The sequence below is a fragment of the Myotis nattereri genome, assembly GCF_964212035.1.
Source record: "Myotis nattereri genome assembly, chromosome: Y".
Lineage (NCBI taxonomy): Eukaryota > Metazoa > Chordata > Mammalia > Chiroptera > Vespertilionidae > Myotis > Myotis nattereri.
In genome coordinates, this window is record NC_138094.1 from 993,337 (window position 1) to 1,011,888 (window position 18,552).

Consider the following 18,552-nt stretch of genomic DNA (forward strand, 5'->3'; position numbering starts at 1 on the left):
GCTGGGTGGCTCAATGGGCATATGGGCTGTCCCTCAAGGGAAGTCTGGTGGGATCGGGCCTAAACAGGCAGCCGGACTTCCCTCTCATAATCCTGGACCTCTGGTTCCTAATCGCTCACCTGCCTGCCGGCCTGGTCACCCCTAATTGCCCCTTCCCTGCCGGCCTGGACACTCCCAGATTCCCCACCCTCCCCACCCGCCTGGTAGCCCCACGCAGACTGCTGTTCAATGGTTTGGCCGTCCATCACTAACCCCCTTGGCAGCCTGGTCATAAGCAGCCATCTTGTGAGGGCGTGATGGTCAATTTGCATATTCCTGCTTTATTATGTCGGATCTCAGAGAGGAAGGGAGAGGGAGAGAGGGAGAGAAACGTCCATGATGAGGGAGAATCATGGACCGGCCGCCTCCTGCACGCCCCCGACTGGGGATCGAGCCAGTAACGCAGGCCTGTGCCCTTGTCCGGGATTCGAACCCGGAACTCCTGGTCCTTAGGTCGATGCTCAACCCCTGAGCCACGCCGGCCGGGGCCAATGGCTGCTTCTCACGACGCGTCCTCACCCTCCTTGTCGCAAAAGCAGAACGGAAACACCCCACAGCAGCTCATCAACCACACGAACTGCCGGTTCCGGTCGGGCCCGAGCTGCGGCTGGGCCGGGGCGAGGGTCTTCCTGTGTTCCTCGACGGCGACGGCCACCGTCTGGAGGACCAGGTCGTACAGAGGCTCCGAGTCCGGGGTCAGCGGGGTGGACTCGGAGGGGTCCAGGGAGAGGTCGAAGAGCAGGGGGGGGTCGTGGTAGGTGACGTTGTCCCCGATGCATTGGCACAAGCCGGTCTCGTAGCAGGCCTGGGCTCCCGGCGGCTGGAAGATGGGGGTGACGTAGAGAACCTTCCACAGGGCGTCGCCTGGAGAGGAAACGAGACGGCAGAAGCACCCAGCCCGTGTGCCCATTGAGCCACCCAGCGCATATGCCCATTGAGCCACCCAGCCCGTGTGCCCGTTGAGCCACCCAGCCCGTGTGCCCATTGAGCCACCCAGCCCATATGCCCATTGAGGCACCCAGCCCATATGCCCATTGAGCCACCCAGCCCATATACCCATTGAGGCACCCAGCCCATATACGCTTTGAGCCCCCCAGCCCATATGCCCATTGAGGCACCCAGGCTGTGTTCCCATTGAGGCACCCAGCCCATATGCCCATTGAGACACCCAGCCCATATGCCCTTTGAGCCCCCCAGCCCATATGCCCATTGAGACACCCAGCCCATATGCCCATTGAGGCACCCAGCCCATATGCCCATTGAGACACCCAGCCCATATGCCCATTGAGGCACCCAGCCCATACACCCATTGAGGCACCCAGCCCGTGTGCCCATTGAGCCACCCAGCCCATGTGCCCATTGTGCCACCCAGCCCATGTGCCCATTGACACACCCAACCCATGTGCCCATTGAGCCACCCAGCCCATATGCCCATTGAGACACCCAGCCCATATGCCCATTGAGGCACCCAGCCCATATGCCCATTGAGACACCCAGCCCATATGCCCATTGAGACACCCAGCCCATATGCTCATTGAGACACCCAGCCCATATGGCCATTGACACACCCAGCCCATATGCCCATTGAGGCACCCCACCCGTGTGACCATTGAGCAACCCAGCCCATATGCCCATTGAGACACCCAGCCCATATGCCCATTGAGACACCCAGCCCATATACCCAATGAGGCACCCAGCCCATATGCCCATTGAGGCACCCAGCCCATATGGCCATTGAGACACCCAGCCCATATGCCCATTGAGGCACCCAGCCCATATGCCCATTGAGACACCCAGCCCATATGGCCATTGACACACCCAGCCCATATGCCCATTGAGGCACCCCGCCCGTGTGACCATTGATCCACCCAGCCCATATGCCCATTGAGGCACCCAGCCCATATGCCCATTGAGGCTCCCAGCCCATATGCCCATTGAGACACCCAGCCCGTGTGACCATTGAGCCACCCAGCCCGTGTGACCATTGAGCCACCCAGCCCATATGCCCATTGAGGCACCCAGCCCGTGTGACCATTGAGCCACCCAGCCCATATGGCCATTGAGCAACCCAGCCCATATGCCCATTGAGCCACCCAGCACGTGTGACCATTGAGCCACCCAGCCCATATGCCCATTGAGCAACCCAGCCCGTGTGACCATTGAGGCACCCAGCCCATATACCCATTGAGCCACCCAGCCCATATACCCATTGAGGCACCCAGCCCATATACCCATTGAGCCACCCAGCCCATATGCCCATTGAGCAACCCAGCCCCTGTGCCCATTGAGCCACCCAGCTGTGTGTCCACTGAGGTACCCAGCCCGTGTGCCCATTGAGACACCGAGCCCGTGTGCCCATTGAGCCACCCAGCCCATATACCCATTGAGACACCCAGCCCATATGCCCATTGAGCAACCCAGCCCCTGTGCCCATTGAGCAACCCAGCTGTGTGTCCACTGAGGTACCCAGCCCATATGCCCATTGAGACACCCAGCCCATATGGCCATTGAGACACCCAGCCCATATGGCCATTGAGACACCCAGCCCATATGCCCATTGAGGCACCCAGCACGTGTGACCATTGAGCCACCCAGCCCATATGCCCATTGAGCAACCCAGCCCGTGTGACCATTGAGGCACCCAGCCCATATACCCATTGAGCCACCCAGCCCATATACCCATTGAGCCACCCAGCCCATATGCCCATTGAGCAACCCAGCCCCTGTGCCCATTGAGCCACCCAGCTGTGTGTCCACTGAGCCACCCAGCCCATATGCCGATTGAGCCACCCAGCCCGTGTGCCCATTGAGCCACCCAGCCATATACCCATTGAGCCACCCAGCCTGTGTGTCCATTGAGGCACCCAGCCCATATGCCCATTGAGCCACCCAGCCCATATGCCCATTGAGACACCCAGCCCGTGTGACCATTGAGGCACCCAGCCCATATACCCATTGAGCCACCCAGCCCATATGCCCATTGAGACACCCATGCCGTGTTCCCATTGAGCCACCCAGCCCGTGTGACCATTGAGCCACCCAGCCCATATGCCCATTGAGCAACCCAGCCGATATGCCCATTGAGACACCCATGCCGTGTGCCCATTGAGACACCCAGCACATATACCCATTGAGACACCCAGCACATATACCCATTGAGGCACCCAGCCCATATGCCCATTGAGACACCCATGCCGTGTTCCCATTGAGACACCCAGCCCATATACCCATTGAGCCACCCAGCCCGTGTGACCATTGAGGCACCCAGCCCATATGCCCATTGAGCCACCCAGCACATATACCCATTGAGGCACCCAGCCCATATGCCCATTGAGGCACTCAGCCCATATACCCATTGAGCCACCCAGCCCATATACCCATTGAACCACCCAGCCCATATACCTATTGAGGCACCCAGCCCATATACCCATTGAGCCACCCAGCCCGTGTGCCCATTGAGCCACCCAGCCCATATACCCATTGAGCCACCCAGCCCATATACCCATTGAGCCACCCAGCCCATATACCCATTGAGACACCCAGCCCGTGTGACCATTGAGGCACCCAGCCCGTGTGCCCATTGAGCCAGCCAGCCCATATACCCATTGAGCCACCCAGCCCATATACCCATTGAGACACCCAGCCCATATGCCCATTGAGCCACCCAGCCCATATGCCCATTGAGCAATCCAGCCCATATACCCATTGAGTCACCCAGCCCATATACCCATTGAGGCACCCAGCCCATATACCCATTGAGCCACCCAGCCCATATGCCCATTGAACCACCCAGCCCATATACCCATTGAGGCACCCAGCCCATATGCCCATTGAACCACCCAGCCCACATGCCCATTGAGCAAGCCAGCCCGTGTGACCATTGAGGCACCCAGCCCATATACCCATTGAGCCACCCATCCCATATGCCCATTGAACCACCCAGCCCATATACCCATTGAGCCACCCACCCATATACCCATTGAGGCACCGAGCCCATATGCCCATTGAACCACCCAGCCCATATACCCATTGAGGCACCCAGCCCATATGCCCATTGAACCACCCAGCCCATATACCCATTGAGCCACCCAGCCCCTGTGCCCATTGAGCAACCCACCCCATATACCCATTGAGCCACCCAGCCCATATACCCATTGAGCCACCCAGCCCATATACCTATTGAGACACCCAGCCCGTGTGACCATTGAGGCACTCAGCCCGTGTGCCCATTGAGCCACCCAGCCCATATACCCATTGAGCCACCCAGCCCATATACCCATTGAGCCAACCAGCCCATATACCCATTGAGACACCCAGCCCGTGTGACCATTGAGGACCCAGCCTGTGTGCCCATTGAACCACCCAGCCAATATGCCCATTGAGCCACCCAGCCCATATGGCCATTGAGGCACCCAGCCCATATACCCATTCAGACACCCAGCCCTTGTGACCATTGAGGCACCCAGCCTGTGTGCCCATTGAGCCACCCAGCCCATATGCCCATTGAGGCACCCAGCCCATATGCCAATTGAGACACCCAGCCGATTTACCCATTGAGACACCCAGCCAATATTCCCACTGAGGCACCCAGCCCATATGCCCTTTGAGACACCCAGCCGATATGCCCATTGAGACACCCAGCCAATATGCCCATTGAGGCACCCAGTCCATATGGCCATTGAGACACCCAGCCCACATGCCCATTGAGGCACCCAGCCCATATGGCCATTGAGCCACCCAGCCCATATACCCATTGAGGCACCCAGTCCATATGGCCATTGAGGCACCCAGCCCATATACCCATTGAGGCACCCAGTCCATATGCCCATTGAGACACCCAGCCCATATGGCCATTGAGACACCCAGCCCATATGCCCATTGAGGCACCCGCCCGTGTGACCATTGAGCCACCCAGCCCATATGCCCATTGAGCAACCCAGCCGATATGCCCATTGAGCAACCCAGCCCGTGTGACCATTGAGGCACCCAGCCCATATACCCATTGAGCCACCCAGCCCATATGCCCACAGAACCACCCAGCCCATATACCCATTGAGCCACCCAGCCCATATACCCATTGAGGCACCCAGCACATACACCCATTGAGCCACCCAGCCCATATACCCATTGAGGCACCCAGCCCATATGCCCATTGAGCAACCCAGCCCGTGTGACCATTGAGGCACCAAGCCCATATACCCATTGAGCCACCCAGCCCATATGCCCACTGAACCACCCAGCCCATATACCCATTGAACCACCCAGCCCATATACCCATTGAGACACCCAGCCCGTGTGACCATTGAGCCACGCAGCCCATATACCCATTGAGCCACCCAGCCCATATACCTATTGAGACACCCAGCCCGTGTGACCATTGAGGCACTCAGCCCGTGTGCCCATTGAGCCACCCAGCCCATATACCCATTGAGCCAACCAGCCCATATACACATTGAGCCACACAGCCCATATACCCATTGAGACACCCAGCCCATATGCCCATTGAGCCACGCAGCCCATATACCCATTGAGCCACCCAGCCCATATACCTATTGAGACACCCAGCCCGTGTGACCATTGAGGACCCAGCCTGTGTGCCCATTGAACCACCCAGCCAATATGCCCATTGAGCCACCCAGCCCATATACCCATTGAGACACCCAGCCCGTGTGACCATTGAGGCACCCAGCCCGTGTGCCCATTGAGCCAGCCAGCCCATATACCCATTGAGCCACCCAGCCCATATACCCATTGAGACACCCAGCCCATATGCCCATTGAGCCACCCAGCCCATATGCCCATTGAGCAATCCAGCCCATATACCCATTGAGTCACCCAGCCCATATACCCATTGAGGCACCCAGCCCATATACCCATTGAGCCACCCAGCCCATATGCCCATTGAACCACCCAGCCCATATACCCATTGAGGCACCCAGCCCATATGCCCATTGAACCACCCAGCCCACATGCCCATTGAGCAAGCCAGCCCGTGTGACCATTGAGGCACCCAGCCCATATACCCATTGAGCCACCCATCCCATATGCCCATTGAACCACCCAGCCCATATACCCATTGAGCCACCCACCCATATACCCATTGAGGCACCGAGCCCATATGCCCATTGAACCACCCAGCCCATATACCCATTGAGGCACCCAGCCCATATGCCCATTGAACCACCCAGCCCATATACCCATTGAGCCACCCAGCCCCTGTGCCCATTGAGCAACCCACCCCATATACCCATTGAGCCACCCAGCCCATATACCCATTGAGCCACCCAGCCCATATACCTATTGAGACACCCAGCCCGTGTGACCATTGAGGCACTCAGCCCGTGTGCCCATTGAGCCACCCAGCCCATATACCCATTGAGCCACCCAGCCCATATACCCATTGAGCCAACCAGCCCATATACCCATTGAGACACCCAGCCCGTGTGACCATTGAGGACCCAGCCTGTGTGCCCATTGAACCACCCAGCCAATATGCCCATTGAGCCACCCAGCCCATATGGCCATTGAGGCACCCAGCCCATATACCCATTCAGACACCCAGCCCTTGTGACCATTGAGGCACCCAGCCTGTGTGCCCATTGAGCCACCCAGCCCATATGCCCATTGAGGCACCCAGCCCATATGCCAATTGAGACACCCAGCCGATTTACCCATTGAGACACCCAGCCAATATTCCCACTGAGGCACCCAGCCCATATGCCCTTTGAGACACCCAGCCGATATGCCCATTGAGACACCCAGCCAATATGCCCATTGAGGCACCCAGTCCATATGGCCATTGAGACACCCAGCCCACATGCCCATTGAGGCACCCAGCCCATATGGCCATTGAGCCACCCAGCCCATATACCCATTGAGGCACCCAGTCCATATGGCCATTGAGGCACCCAGCCCATATACCCATTGAGGCACCCAGTCCATATGCCCATTGAGACACCCAGCCCATATGGCCATTGAGACACCCAGCCCATATGCCCATTGAGGCACCCGCCCGTGTGACCATTGAGCCACCCAGCCCATATGCCCATTGAGCAACCCAGCCGATATGCCCATTGAGCAACCCAGCCCGTGTGACCATTGAGGCACCCAGCCCATATACCCATTGAGCCACCCAGCCCATATGCCCACAGAACCACCCAGCCCATATACCCATTGAGCCACCCAGCCCATATACCCATTGAGGCACCCAGCACATACACCCATTGAGCCACCCAGCCCATATACCCATTGAGGCACCCAGCCCATATGCCCATTGAGCAACCCAGCCCGTGTGACCATTGAGGCACCAAGCCCATATACCCATTGAGCCACCCAGCCCATATGCCCACTGAACCACCCAGCCCATATACCCATTGAACCACCCAGCCCATATACCCATTGAGACACCCAGCCCGTGTGACCATTGAGCCACGCAGCCCATATACCCATTGAGCCACCCAGCCCATATACCTATTGAGACACCCAGCCCGTGTGACCATTGAGGCACTCAGCCCGTGTGCCCATTGAGCCACCCAGCCCATATACCCATTGAGCCAACCAGCCCATATACACATTGAGCCACACAGCCCATATACCCATTGAGACACCCAGCCCATATGCCCATTGAGCCACGCAGCCCATATACCCATTGAGCCACCCAGCCCATATACCTATTGAGACACCCAGCCCGTGTGACCATTGAGGACCCAGCCTGTGTGCCCATTGAACCACCCAGCCAATATGCCCATTGAGCCACCCAGCCCATATACCCATTGAGCCACCCAGCACATATACCCATTCAGACACCCAGCCCTTGTGACCATTGAGGCACCCAGCCTGTGTGCCCATTGAGCAACCCAGCCCATATGCCCATTGAGGCACCCAGCCCATATGCCAATTGAGACACCCAGCCGATTTACCCATTGAGACACCCAGCCAATATTCCCATTGAGGCACCCAGCCCATATGCCCTTTGAGACACCCAGCCGATATGCCCATTGAGACACCCAGCCAATATGCCCATTGAGGCACCCAGTCCATATGGCCATTGAGACACCCAGCCCACATGCCCATTGAGGCACCCAGCCCATATGCCCATTGAGACAGAGACACCCAGCCCATATGCCCATTGAGGCACCCGCCCGTGTGACCATTGAGCCACCCAGCCCATATGCCCATTGAGCAACCCAGCCCGTGTGACCATTGAGGCACCCAGACCATATGCCCATTGAGCAACCCAGCCCATATGCCCATTGAGGCACCCAGCACATATACCCATTGAGGTACCCAGCCCATATGCCCGTTGAGGCACCCAGCCCATATGCCCATTGAGCATCCCAGCCCGTGTGACCATTGAGGCACTCAGCCCATATGCCCATTGAGCAACCCAGCCCATATGCCCATTGAGGCACCCAGCACATATACCCATTGAGGCACCCAGCCCATATGCCCGTTGAGGCACCCAGCCCATATGCCCATTGAGCAACCCAGCCCGTGTGACCATTGAGACACCTAGCCCGTGTACCCATTGAGCCACCCAGCCCCTGTGCCCATTGAGCAACCCAGCTGTGTGTCCACTGAGGCACCCAGCTCGTGTGCCCTTTGAGACACCCAGCCCATATGCCCATTGAGCAACCCAGCCCGTGTGCCCATTGAGCCACCCAGCCATATACCCATTGAGCCACCCAGCCTGTGTGTCCATTGAGGCACCCAGCCCATATGCCCATTGAGCCACCCAGCCCATATGCCCATTGAGGCTCCCAGCCCATATGCCCATTGAGCCACCCAGCCCATATACCCATTGAGCCACCCAGCCCATATGCCCATTGAGGCACCTAGCCCATATGCCCATTGAGCCACCAAGCCCATATGCCCGTTGAGCCACCCAGCCCATATGCCCATTGAGCCACCCAGCCCTTGTGCCCATTCAGGCACCCAGCCCTTGTGCCCATTGAGCCCCCCAGCCTGTGTGTCCATTGAGGCACCCTGCCCATGTGCCCATCGACTTGATCATCTTCTGCCTTTGTGGGCATTCCCCGCTCTTTCTCTTTGCCCACATGTTAACTCAAATGCCAGCCAATCTTCAGAGCATCAGAACAATCGAATCCCTTCTTTAAAAAACAATATTTTTTTTTTGATTTTAGAGAAGAAGGGAGAGGGAGAGAGAGAGACATCAATGATAAGAGAGAATCATGGATGGGATGCCTCCTGCACGCCCCCTACTGGGGATGAGCCCGAAACCTGGGCATGTGCCCTTGACCGGGAATCCAACTGGGACCTCCTGGTTCATAGGTGGATGCACAACCACTGAGCCACCGGGTCAGGCTAGAATCATCTATACTAATGAAAGGGTAATATGCTAATTAGCCTGGATAGATGGGATGTCTTCGGGACATCCTTCCGGACATCTTTATGGACAAAACCATTGTGGCGGGGGCCAAGGCAGAGGTGGTTATTGGTGATCAGGCCGGCAGGGGAGAGCAATTAGGGGCAATCAGGCAGGCAGGGGAGAGCAGTTAGGGGTGATCTGGCCTGCAGGGGAGAGCAGTTAGGGGCGATCAGGCCGGCAGGGGAGGGCAGTTAGGGGTGATCAGGCCTGCAGGGGAGAGCAGTTAGGGGCGATCAGGCCGGCAGGGGAGAGCAGTTCGGGGCGATCAGGCCGGCAGGGGAGAGCAGTTAGGGGCGATCAGGCCGGCAGGGGAGAGCAGTTAGTGGCGATTAGGCATCAGGCAGGTGAGCGGTTAGGAGCCAGCGGTTCCAGATTGTGAGAGGGATGTCCGACTGCCGGTTTAGGCCCTATCCCAGGGGACATCCCCTCAAGGGTCCCAGATTGGAGAAGGTGCAGGTTGGGCTGAGGGACCCCCCTTCTATGCACAAATTTCGTGCACTAAGCCTCTAGTGTAGTATAACATCCCACGTCTCAAAATCCATGTTTCCTTGCTTTTTAAATGAACGTGTTGGGGTGACATTGGTTAATAGAATGATATAGGTTTCAGGTGTCGATTCTATAAGGCATCCACTGTACCCTGTAGCGTGTGTTCATCACCCCACGTCACGCCTCCTTCCAGCACCATTGATGTGGTTGACCGTCAAGCTCTCCCCCCTTCTCGCTGCCTCAACGCCCCACTTCCACCTGCCAATCCCATTGCTGTGGTTCGTTTCCATGAGTTTTTCTTTCTTTCTTTTTCTTTGCCGAGTCCCTTCATGCCGGGAGCCGGTCCATCCTTGCTGTTTCAAGGGACCTGGCATATATGGCATACGGTTCTTAATATATTTGCTCACCTTCTTGGCACTATGTGTTTTAACCAAGGTCACCTCTCCGAGAAAGGTTGAATCCCCAGGTAGGGATTTTCCCCTGAAGTTAGGGAGGGAATAAAACCTCTTAACTAAGTGCCAGGCGGGTAATTAATCACTTTAACTACGAACAATCATGCTTAAGCTACATAATCTTTACTCCCTGGAATGGAGATAAGAAACGCCCTAACCTTTGGAATAGAGATTGATAGGATTGAATCAACTGGTATAAATACAGATGTAACAAGACAGCAAGATATAGAGAGAGAGACAGAAATTGGCACAGAACCTACACAGAACGTTCTCTAGAGACAGAAGAACTTCGCTGGAGAGAACATGGCAAAAGATCCTGGACAGAAACTGGCCTCAGAACCTAGAGACAGAACCTAGCGAGAGAACATGGCAAAAGATCCTGGACTGAACCTGACTACAGAAATTGGCTAGAGGACCTGACTAGAACCTGGTGACTGAACCTGGCTGGAGAACCTGGACACAGAACCTGGCTGGAGAACCTGGAGTACCTAGCAAGAGAACATGGACACAGAACCTGGCTGGAGATCCGAAGCAGAACCTCTCTGGAGATCCAGACCAGAACTTGGCTGGAGATCCTGGCTAGGCTGCTGATCAACTGAACGCTGTCTCCGTGTCATTCCTTCTTTGCCGACTCCGTCTACGCCTTTGGGAACCCCTGGAGCTGCTGGGGTTGGACCCCGGCACCTTCACCCGCCTCACCGAGCCCCCAACCCTCTCATCTCTGACAGCTGTCTGTCTGGTCTCTGTATCCATGAGTCTGTCTCAACTTAGCCAAAGGTCCTGGGTTCGATTCCGGTCATGGTCACATGCCCCAGTGGTGGGCTCGATCCCCAGTAGGGGGCGTTCAAGAGGCAGTCGGTCCATGATTCTCTCTCATCATGGATGTTTCTATCCCTCCCTCCCTTTTCCCTTCTTCTTTGAAATCGATAAAAAAATTATATTTTAAAAAGTTATAAAAAGGAGAGCATGTCTCAAAGTGGATATTTCTGAACGTGGTCTCTCTGTCTTTCTGAAGGAGAGCAATTCTTAGAAACTTTCCAGAGAAGGCATTCTCAGCGCTGACGCTAGACGCAGAGGACTGGACTCGAGGGATAACAATGAGGAAGTCGCCGAGACTACGGGGACCCCACTCTGGGCATCTGTTGGGCTCACGGGCGGGGGTACACTTACTGTCCTTGGGGCGCCAACGGGCGGCGTGGAGGAACCGACTGCAGTAGTGAAACAGGAACTCGTGCTCTGAACGCTGGGTCTCGCCCTGAAGCAATGGCAGGAGGTTCCGGCCATCAATCACCCTGTAGAGTGTAGACACCCAGGAAGTAGGTCAGGCAATGGCATTTGGTCATGAGGCTGTTGGAAGGATGCTCAGCGCATCCCATGACCTTCCACGACCTTCCGTGGGCCCGGAGAACAGTGTGCTGAGCGGGCGGGAACAGCCATTGCCCCAAAGTCAACCAACGCACCCCGTGAATATCTCGGACAATTATTTTTTATGACTCCGGTTGGCTTAGTAGCTTAAAAATTATATCGTCACTAACACTATTGTCTTTATTTTATTTTATGTGTTGATTGGTTTCAAAAGGAAGGGTGACGGAGAGAGAGATAGAAATATCAATGATGAGATAGAATCATGAGATAGACAATGATGAGATAGAATCTATCAATGATGAGAGAGAATCATGGATCGGCCGCCTCCTGCACGCCCCCTACTGGGGATGGAGCCCACAACCCAGGCGTGTGCCCCTTTATTGGAATTGAAACTGGGACCTGTCCGTCCATAGGCCGATGCTCTACCCACTGAGCCAAACCAGCGAGGGCTGAATGGATCTTTCAGTCAGCTTGATAAATGCTGTTGTAAGTAGGGGGCGCTATCCAGTTATTTTAGAGGAACTCTCCGTGAATTCTATTACTGGCTGACACCGATGTTAAAAAATGGGAGAGGTCTCTTTTTGATTCTAATGAGCTTGGGTTCACACTTTCCTTCAAATGTAGATTATCTTTATTATATAAAGAAGGAAACATTAGCCAGGCCGGTGTGGCTCAGTGGTTGAGCATTGATCTGTAAACCAGGAGGTCATGGTTCGATTCCTGGTCAAGGGCACCTGCCCGGGTTACGGGCTTGATCCCCAGTAGGGGGCGTGCAGGAGGCGGCCGATCCATGATCCTCTCTCATCATGGACGTTTCTATCTCTCTCTCTTCTTCTCCCTTCCTCTCTGAAATCAATAAAATATATATTTTTAAAAAAGAAAGATATATTAACATAACTCTTTGGGCTTAGAAGGGTGAGGTGAAAGTCGGTTGAATCTACTGAAGTCCCTTTTAGAGCTGTTATCAAGGAATAATTAGAAAACCTACCTAGGTCAACAGCGACCAGAGAGAGGAAGGCAATATAATGACATTGGAAATATTTGTGAGAGAGTTCAAAATATCCACCGAAGGTCTGGCCTTCACCCCAGCCTTCTGGACCTGGGACACCAGACGGTAGGGAATTATTCTTCCTCTTATGTGGATGAGTGAGTTTGATTGGCCATATTCCCACCTCCAAGCCTTCCTGTCTCCATCTTCCTTCCAAATAAAGATTACGAAGTGACTAAGATGGGCCATCCTATCTAATAAAGAGGGAATATGCTAATTGACCATCACACCATCGCAAAGATGGCGGCGTCCACAGCCAATAAGGAGGGAATATGGTAATTGACTGCCATGCCCTCAAAGATGGTGGCGCCCACAGCCACAAGATGGCCGGCAGGGGAGGGCAGTTGGGGGCGATCAGGCCTGCAGGGGAGGGCAGTTAGGGGGCGATCAGACCGGCAGGGGAGGGCAGTTGGGGGCGATCAGGCCGGCAGGGGAGGGCAGTTGGGGGCGATCAGGCTGGCAGGGGAGGGCAGTTGGGGGCGATCAGGACTGCAGGGGAGGGCAGTTAGGGGGCAATCAGACCAGCAGGGGAGAGCAGTTAGGGGGCGATCAGGCTGGCAGGGGAGGGCAGTTGGGGGTGATCAGGCCTGCAGGGGAGGGCGGTTGGGGGCGATCAGGCTGGCAGGGGAGAGCAGTTGGGGACGATCAGGCCGGCAGGGGAGGGCAGTTGGGGGCGATCAGGCCTGCAGGGGAGAGCAGTTGGGGGTGATCAGGCCGGCAGGGGAGGGCAGTTGGGGGCTATCAGGCCTGCAGGGGAGAGCAGTTGGGGGCGATCAGGCTGGCAGGGGAGGGCAGTTGGGGGCGATCAGGCCAGCAGGGGAGGGCGGTTGGGGGCGATCAGGCTGGCAGGGGAGAGCAGTTGGGGGCGATCAGGCCAGCAGGGGAGGGCGGTTGGGGGCGATCAGGCTGGCAGGGGAGAGCAGTTGGGGGTGATCAGGCTGGCAGGGGAGGGCAGTTGGGGGCGATCAGGCCTGCAGGGGAGAGCAGTTGGGGGCGATCAGGCTGGCAGGGGAGGGCAGTTGGGGGCGATCAGGCCGGCAGGGGAGGGCAGTTGGGGGCGATCAGGCCGGCAGGGGAGGGCCGTTGGGGGCTATAGTGCCAGCTGGGGAGGGCAGTTAGGGGCGATCAGGCCTGCAGGGGAGGGCAGTTATGCATCCATTGGGCTGGCAAGGGAGTGGTTAGGGGCAATCAGGCAGGGAGGCAGGCAGGCATGCAGTTGGGAGCCAGCAGTCCCAGATTGTGAGAGGGATGTCCGACTGCTGGCTTAGGCCCCTGCACTGGGCCTCTCGTAGAACTACAACATTGATGTCCAGCGTATGAGTAGCGGTCAATAGACTTAGCCTTAGACAAAGGTGGAAATTACCTGGGTTCCGCGGAGAAAGTGTACCCATTAGAATAGAGTTTATCTCCCTGGACCTGAATCTTCTCAAGACAAAGGTAGAGAGAAGCTCCGTGAACAGATTACATGACATCACCTGTCCTGAGGGACGATGCCTCCCGTCAACGCTGCTACCGTTGGCAAGATATCCATCAGGCTGGTAGGTTCATCAATGACGTTTCCGGCGGGCAATTTTCCGGGCCATCGGAAAAGTCCCGGCACTCGGATCCCGCCTTCCCAGCCGGCTGTGCCTTTCCCTCCTATGGGGCAAAGCAATGAAGTTGCAGTTAAAATAATGACTGATATAAGAGTATTTAAAAATGTCAATCACCCTCAATAAAGTCCATCTCTGCTCAGGGCCCACCATGGGCAGACACCTGACCTGATGGTGTCAGCGGTACACACCCATGGAACTCTATTTTCTTGGGCTGCTCATGGGTTCTTGCCCAAAGGTACTTTCTCAAGGAAGGGCAGTTAGGGGACGATCAGGCCAGTGGGGGAAGTTAGTTAGGGGTGATTTTGTTTAAAATAGCAGACATACCCCTCCCAGAATCCTTTCTGCTCTATTTTTCTCCATCCTTCTCTGCTGTACCTTTCTGCGGGATTTAACTCGCCTCTAAGGTATGACACTAGAGACCTGGTGCACAGATTCATGCACAGGTGGGGTCCCTCGGCCTGGCCTGTGGGGATTGGCCCATAACCGACTCTCCGACATCCCCCAAGGGGTCCTGGATTGCGGTAGAGCAGTTTGTGGGTGACGCACCCCACAATTAGTCTCCCTCCTCTCTGGTTCTGGGTGTGTCACCCGAGAATCACAGCTGCCAAGTCACCACAGCTCCACAGCTCCTGCATTGAGCGTCTGCCCCCTGGTGGTCAGTGCACGTCATAGCTACTGGTCAAATGGTTGAATGGTCAGCTGGTTGCTTAGGCTTTTAGATAGATAGATTGATAATTTACATAATCTTATTGTTTTTCCTGGCATGCCTCTTACCACGAAGGTGGAAAACTGTGTTTGATTTGTTCCCTGTGGAGTCCAGCATGCGGAAAAGTAATTGGATCAATGATAGGAGGACTTATAATCAGGTAGATAAAGCACCTGAATTAATCTAAAAAATAATCCTATTATTTTACATCTTAGAAAAAATGTACTTATGGGAAGAGGGGGTTAAGTTTTTCTTAAGTTTCCTTTTCAAGGCCTGTGGGAAGCGATGAGGGAGGTGACTCAGCTGTGAATCCAGCAAAGAGAACTGATACCCAGGGTCAGGCCGACCCACGAGGAGTCAAAACATCATCTCGTCCACATCATCTCACCCACATCATCTCGTCCACATCATCTCACCCACATCATCTCGTCCACATCATCTCGTCCACATCATCTCACCCACATCATCTCGTCCACATCATCTCACCCACATCAACTCGCCCACATCATCTCGTCCACATCATCTCGTCCACATCATCTCGTCCACATCATCTCGCCCACATCATCTCACCCACACCATCTCATCCACATCATCTCACCCACATCATCTCATCAACATCATCTCGCCCACATCATCTCACCCACACCATCTCATCCACATCTTCTCACCCACATCATCTCGTCCACATCATCTCGCCCACATCATCTCACCCACATCATCTCACCGACATCGTCTCATCCACATCATCTTGTCCACATCATCTCACCCACATCATCTCGTCCACATCATCTCACCCACATCATCTCGTCCACATCATCTCACCGACATCGTCTCATCCACATCATCTCACCCACATCATCTTGTCCACATCATCTCACCCACATCATCTCGTCCACATCATCTCACCCACATCATCTCATCCACATCATCTCACCCACATCATCTCACCCACATCATCTCGTCCACATCATCTCACCCACATCGTCTCATCCACATCATCTCACCCACATCATCTTGTCCACATCATCTCACCCACATCATCTCGTCCACATCATCTCACCCACATCATCTCATCCACATCATCTCACCCACATCATCTCACCCACATCATCTCGTCCACATCATCTCGTCCACATCATCTCGCCCACATCATCTCGCCCACATCATCTCACCCACATCATCTCACCCACATCATCTCACCCACATCATCTCACCCACATCATCTCACCCACATCATCTGACCCACATCATCTCGTCCACATCATCTCGCCCACATCATCTCGTCCACATCATCTCGCCAACATCATCTCGTCCACATCATCTCACTCACACCATCTCACCCACATCATCTCACCCACATCATCTCACCCACATCATCTCACCCACATCATCTCACCCACATCATCTCACCCACATCATCTCACCCACATCATCTCGTCCACATCATCTCGCCCACATCATCTCGCCCACATCATCTCGTCCACATCATCTCGCCCACATCATCTCGCCCACATCATCTCACCCACATCATCTCGTCCACATCATCTTGTCCACATCATCTTGTCCACATCATCTCACCCACATCATCTCACCCACATCATCTCACCCACATCATCTAGTCCACATCATCTCGTCCACATCATCTCACCCACATCATCTCGTCCACATCATCTTGTCCACATCATCTCACCCACATCATCTCACCCACATCATCTCACCCACATCATCTCATCACCTGATGACCGAGAACAATAACTGATGTCTTCCTTCCCCCAGGGTTACCCATAGCTGCATTCCATTCCCAGCCTCACCCTAGCCCCTTCCCCTTTATAATCCTGTCCCCCGAATCATGCTGGAAGACACAACTTTTTGCTTGTCTTCTTGGTGGGCTGGCCTTCTCAATAAATGCCTTGTAGGATTCAACCCTACTTTCCTTATTGGACACAGCGACAGGAAGCCTGAGCCCACACAGAGGTTTCCAGGTAACAAGAATTGTATGCATAGATGTTGACTTATTATTTCCCTATAAACCCGGAAATTTATTGGGAAAGGAAGCGCCCGGTGACCAATGGACACCAGGATGACCAGCATACACCAGAATTTTCTTGACCCAACGAGGAGGAATGGCCATCGTACTGTGCAAATGGATTCTTATGATTTCATGGGTGGATGCTAAGAAAAGAGATTCGATGGACAGTAAACTCACAGGATTGTCCTATATCATAAAGAGGCAATATGCAAATTGACCATCATGCCCTCGCACAACATGGACACCCCCATGTGGTCTCAAGACGGCTGCCAGGGGAGGGCAGTTGTGGGCAATCAGACCAGCAGGCGAGGGCAGTTAGGGGCGACCATGCTGGCAGAGGAGGGCAGTTGGGGGCAATTGGGCTGGCAGGGGAGCAGTTAAGCATTGATCAGGTTGGCAGGGGAGTGGCTAGGCGTGATCAGGCTGGCAGGCAGGGGAGCAGTTGGGAGCCAGTAGTCCTGGATGGTGAGAGGCCTAAACTGGCAGTCAGACATCCCCCGAGGGGTCCCAGATTGGGAAATGGTGCAGGCTCGGCTGAGGGACAACCCCCCCACACACACACACACACATGTCCAGTGCACGAATTTCATGCACTAGGCCTCTAGTCTGATCACAAATTACTAACTAGGCTGGCTGGTGGGGTTGATCGCCCTGTAACTTCACACCTAGGCCTATAACTTCTTTAGTGACAGATTTTAAGCCAGCTCTGTCTATTGTTCTTGTGCAGTTAGCTTTACCCATCTCTGAAATGCCAGAGGTAATACCCCTTTGACAAGTGGTGTTCGCCCTCCAAACCGTGTAAACTCATTGATAATCCCATAATCCAATCCCCATCTTATTGTCTCAAACCGGGCTAACCTTCGATCCTCCATTTCAAATATTCACAAAAGCAGCATTTGAGATCTTGCTCCCCAACATATGTCACCCTTCTGGTTCAAACAAACTCTTTTTATAACGAGACAGGTTAGGACGCTTCTGATGTCGACACATTATGAGAACATTTTTGAACGTTCTCATAAAATTTTCCTAATGATTTATTTATTCCCTTCCTAGGCTCACCGTTTGGTGGCACAAGCCCTAAGCTGCAGACACTCACACCCTTTGGGGAGAGTGACACAAGGATTTCATCTCGTTCACACAGGAGTCATTTCCTGCTGGATGCAACACGATAAAACCCACATTTGCATGACTAATAATCCATGTGTCTCTACAAAGTGCTGTAGAGTCTCCTTCAGATCAGAGGTTCAAATGGGCTGAACAGGCTGCAGGTAATCTTCTTATAACCTCAGGAAACAGGTTACTAGACCAGGCCAATGTGGTGGCTCACGGATATGTTTCTGCGGATGACGTGTTCCACCACGACATGGAATCGGTGTTGTGAATTTCATTGTAAAACCTGAGCTTGGTCAGCGTGGCTCAGTGGTTGAGTGTCAACCTATGAACC

General features: G+C 54.6%; 1 protein-coding gene across 1 annotated transcript in view; it reads right to left on the reverse strand.

The window, feature by feature from the left end:
- Positions 1-541: 541 nt before the first annotated feature.
- Positions 542-18,552, reverse strand: part of LOC308512236 (arylsulfatase F-like) — a gene marked incomplete at both ends in the record, with an annotated part of 31,499 nt that continues 13,488 nt past the window's right edge. The window contains 3 exons of the mRNA XM_081082035.1: positions 542-903; positions 11,536-11,657; positions 14,254-14,416. Of these exons, the coding sequence (XP_080938161.1) occupies positions 542-903; positions 11,536-11,657; positions 14,254-14,416 (647 nt within the window). The remainder of the gene's footprint in view (positions 904-11,535; positions 11,658-14,253; positions 14,417-18,552) is intronic.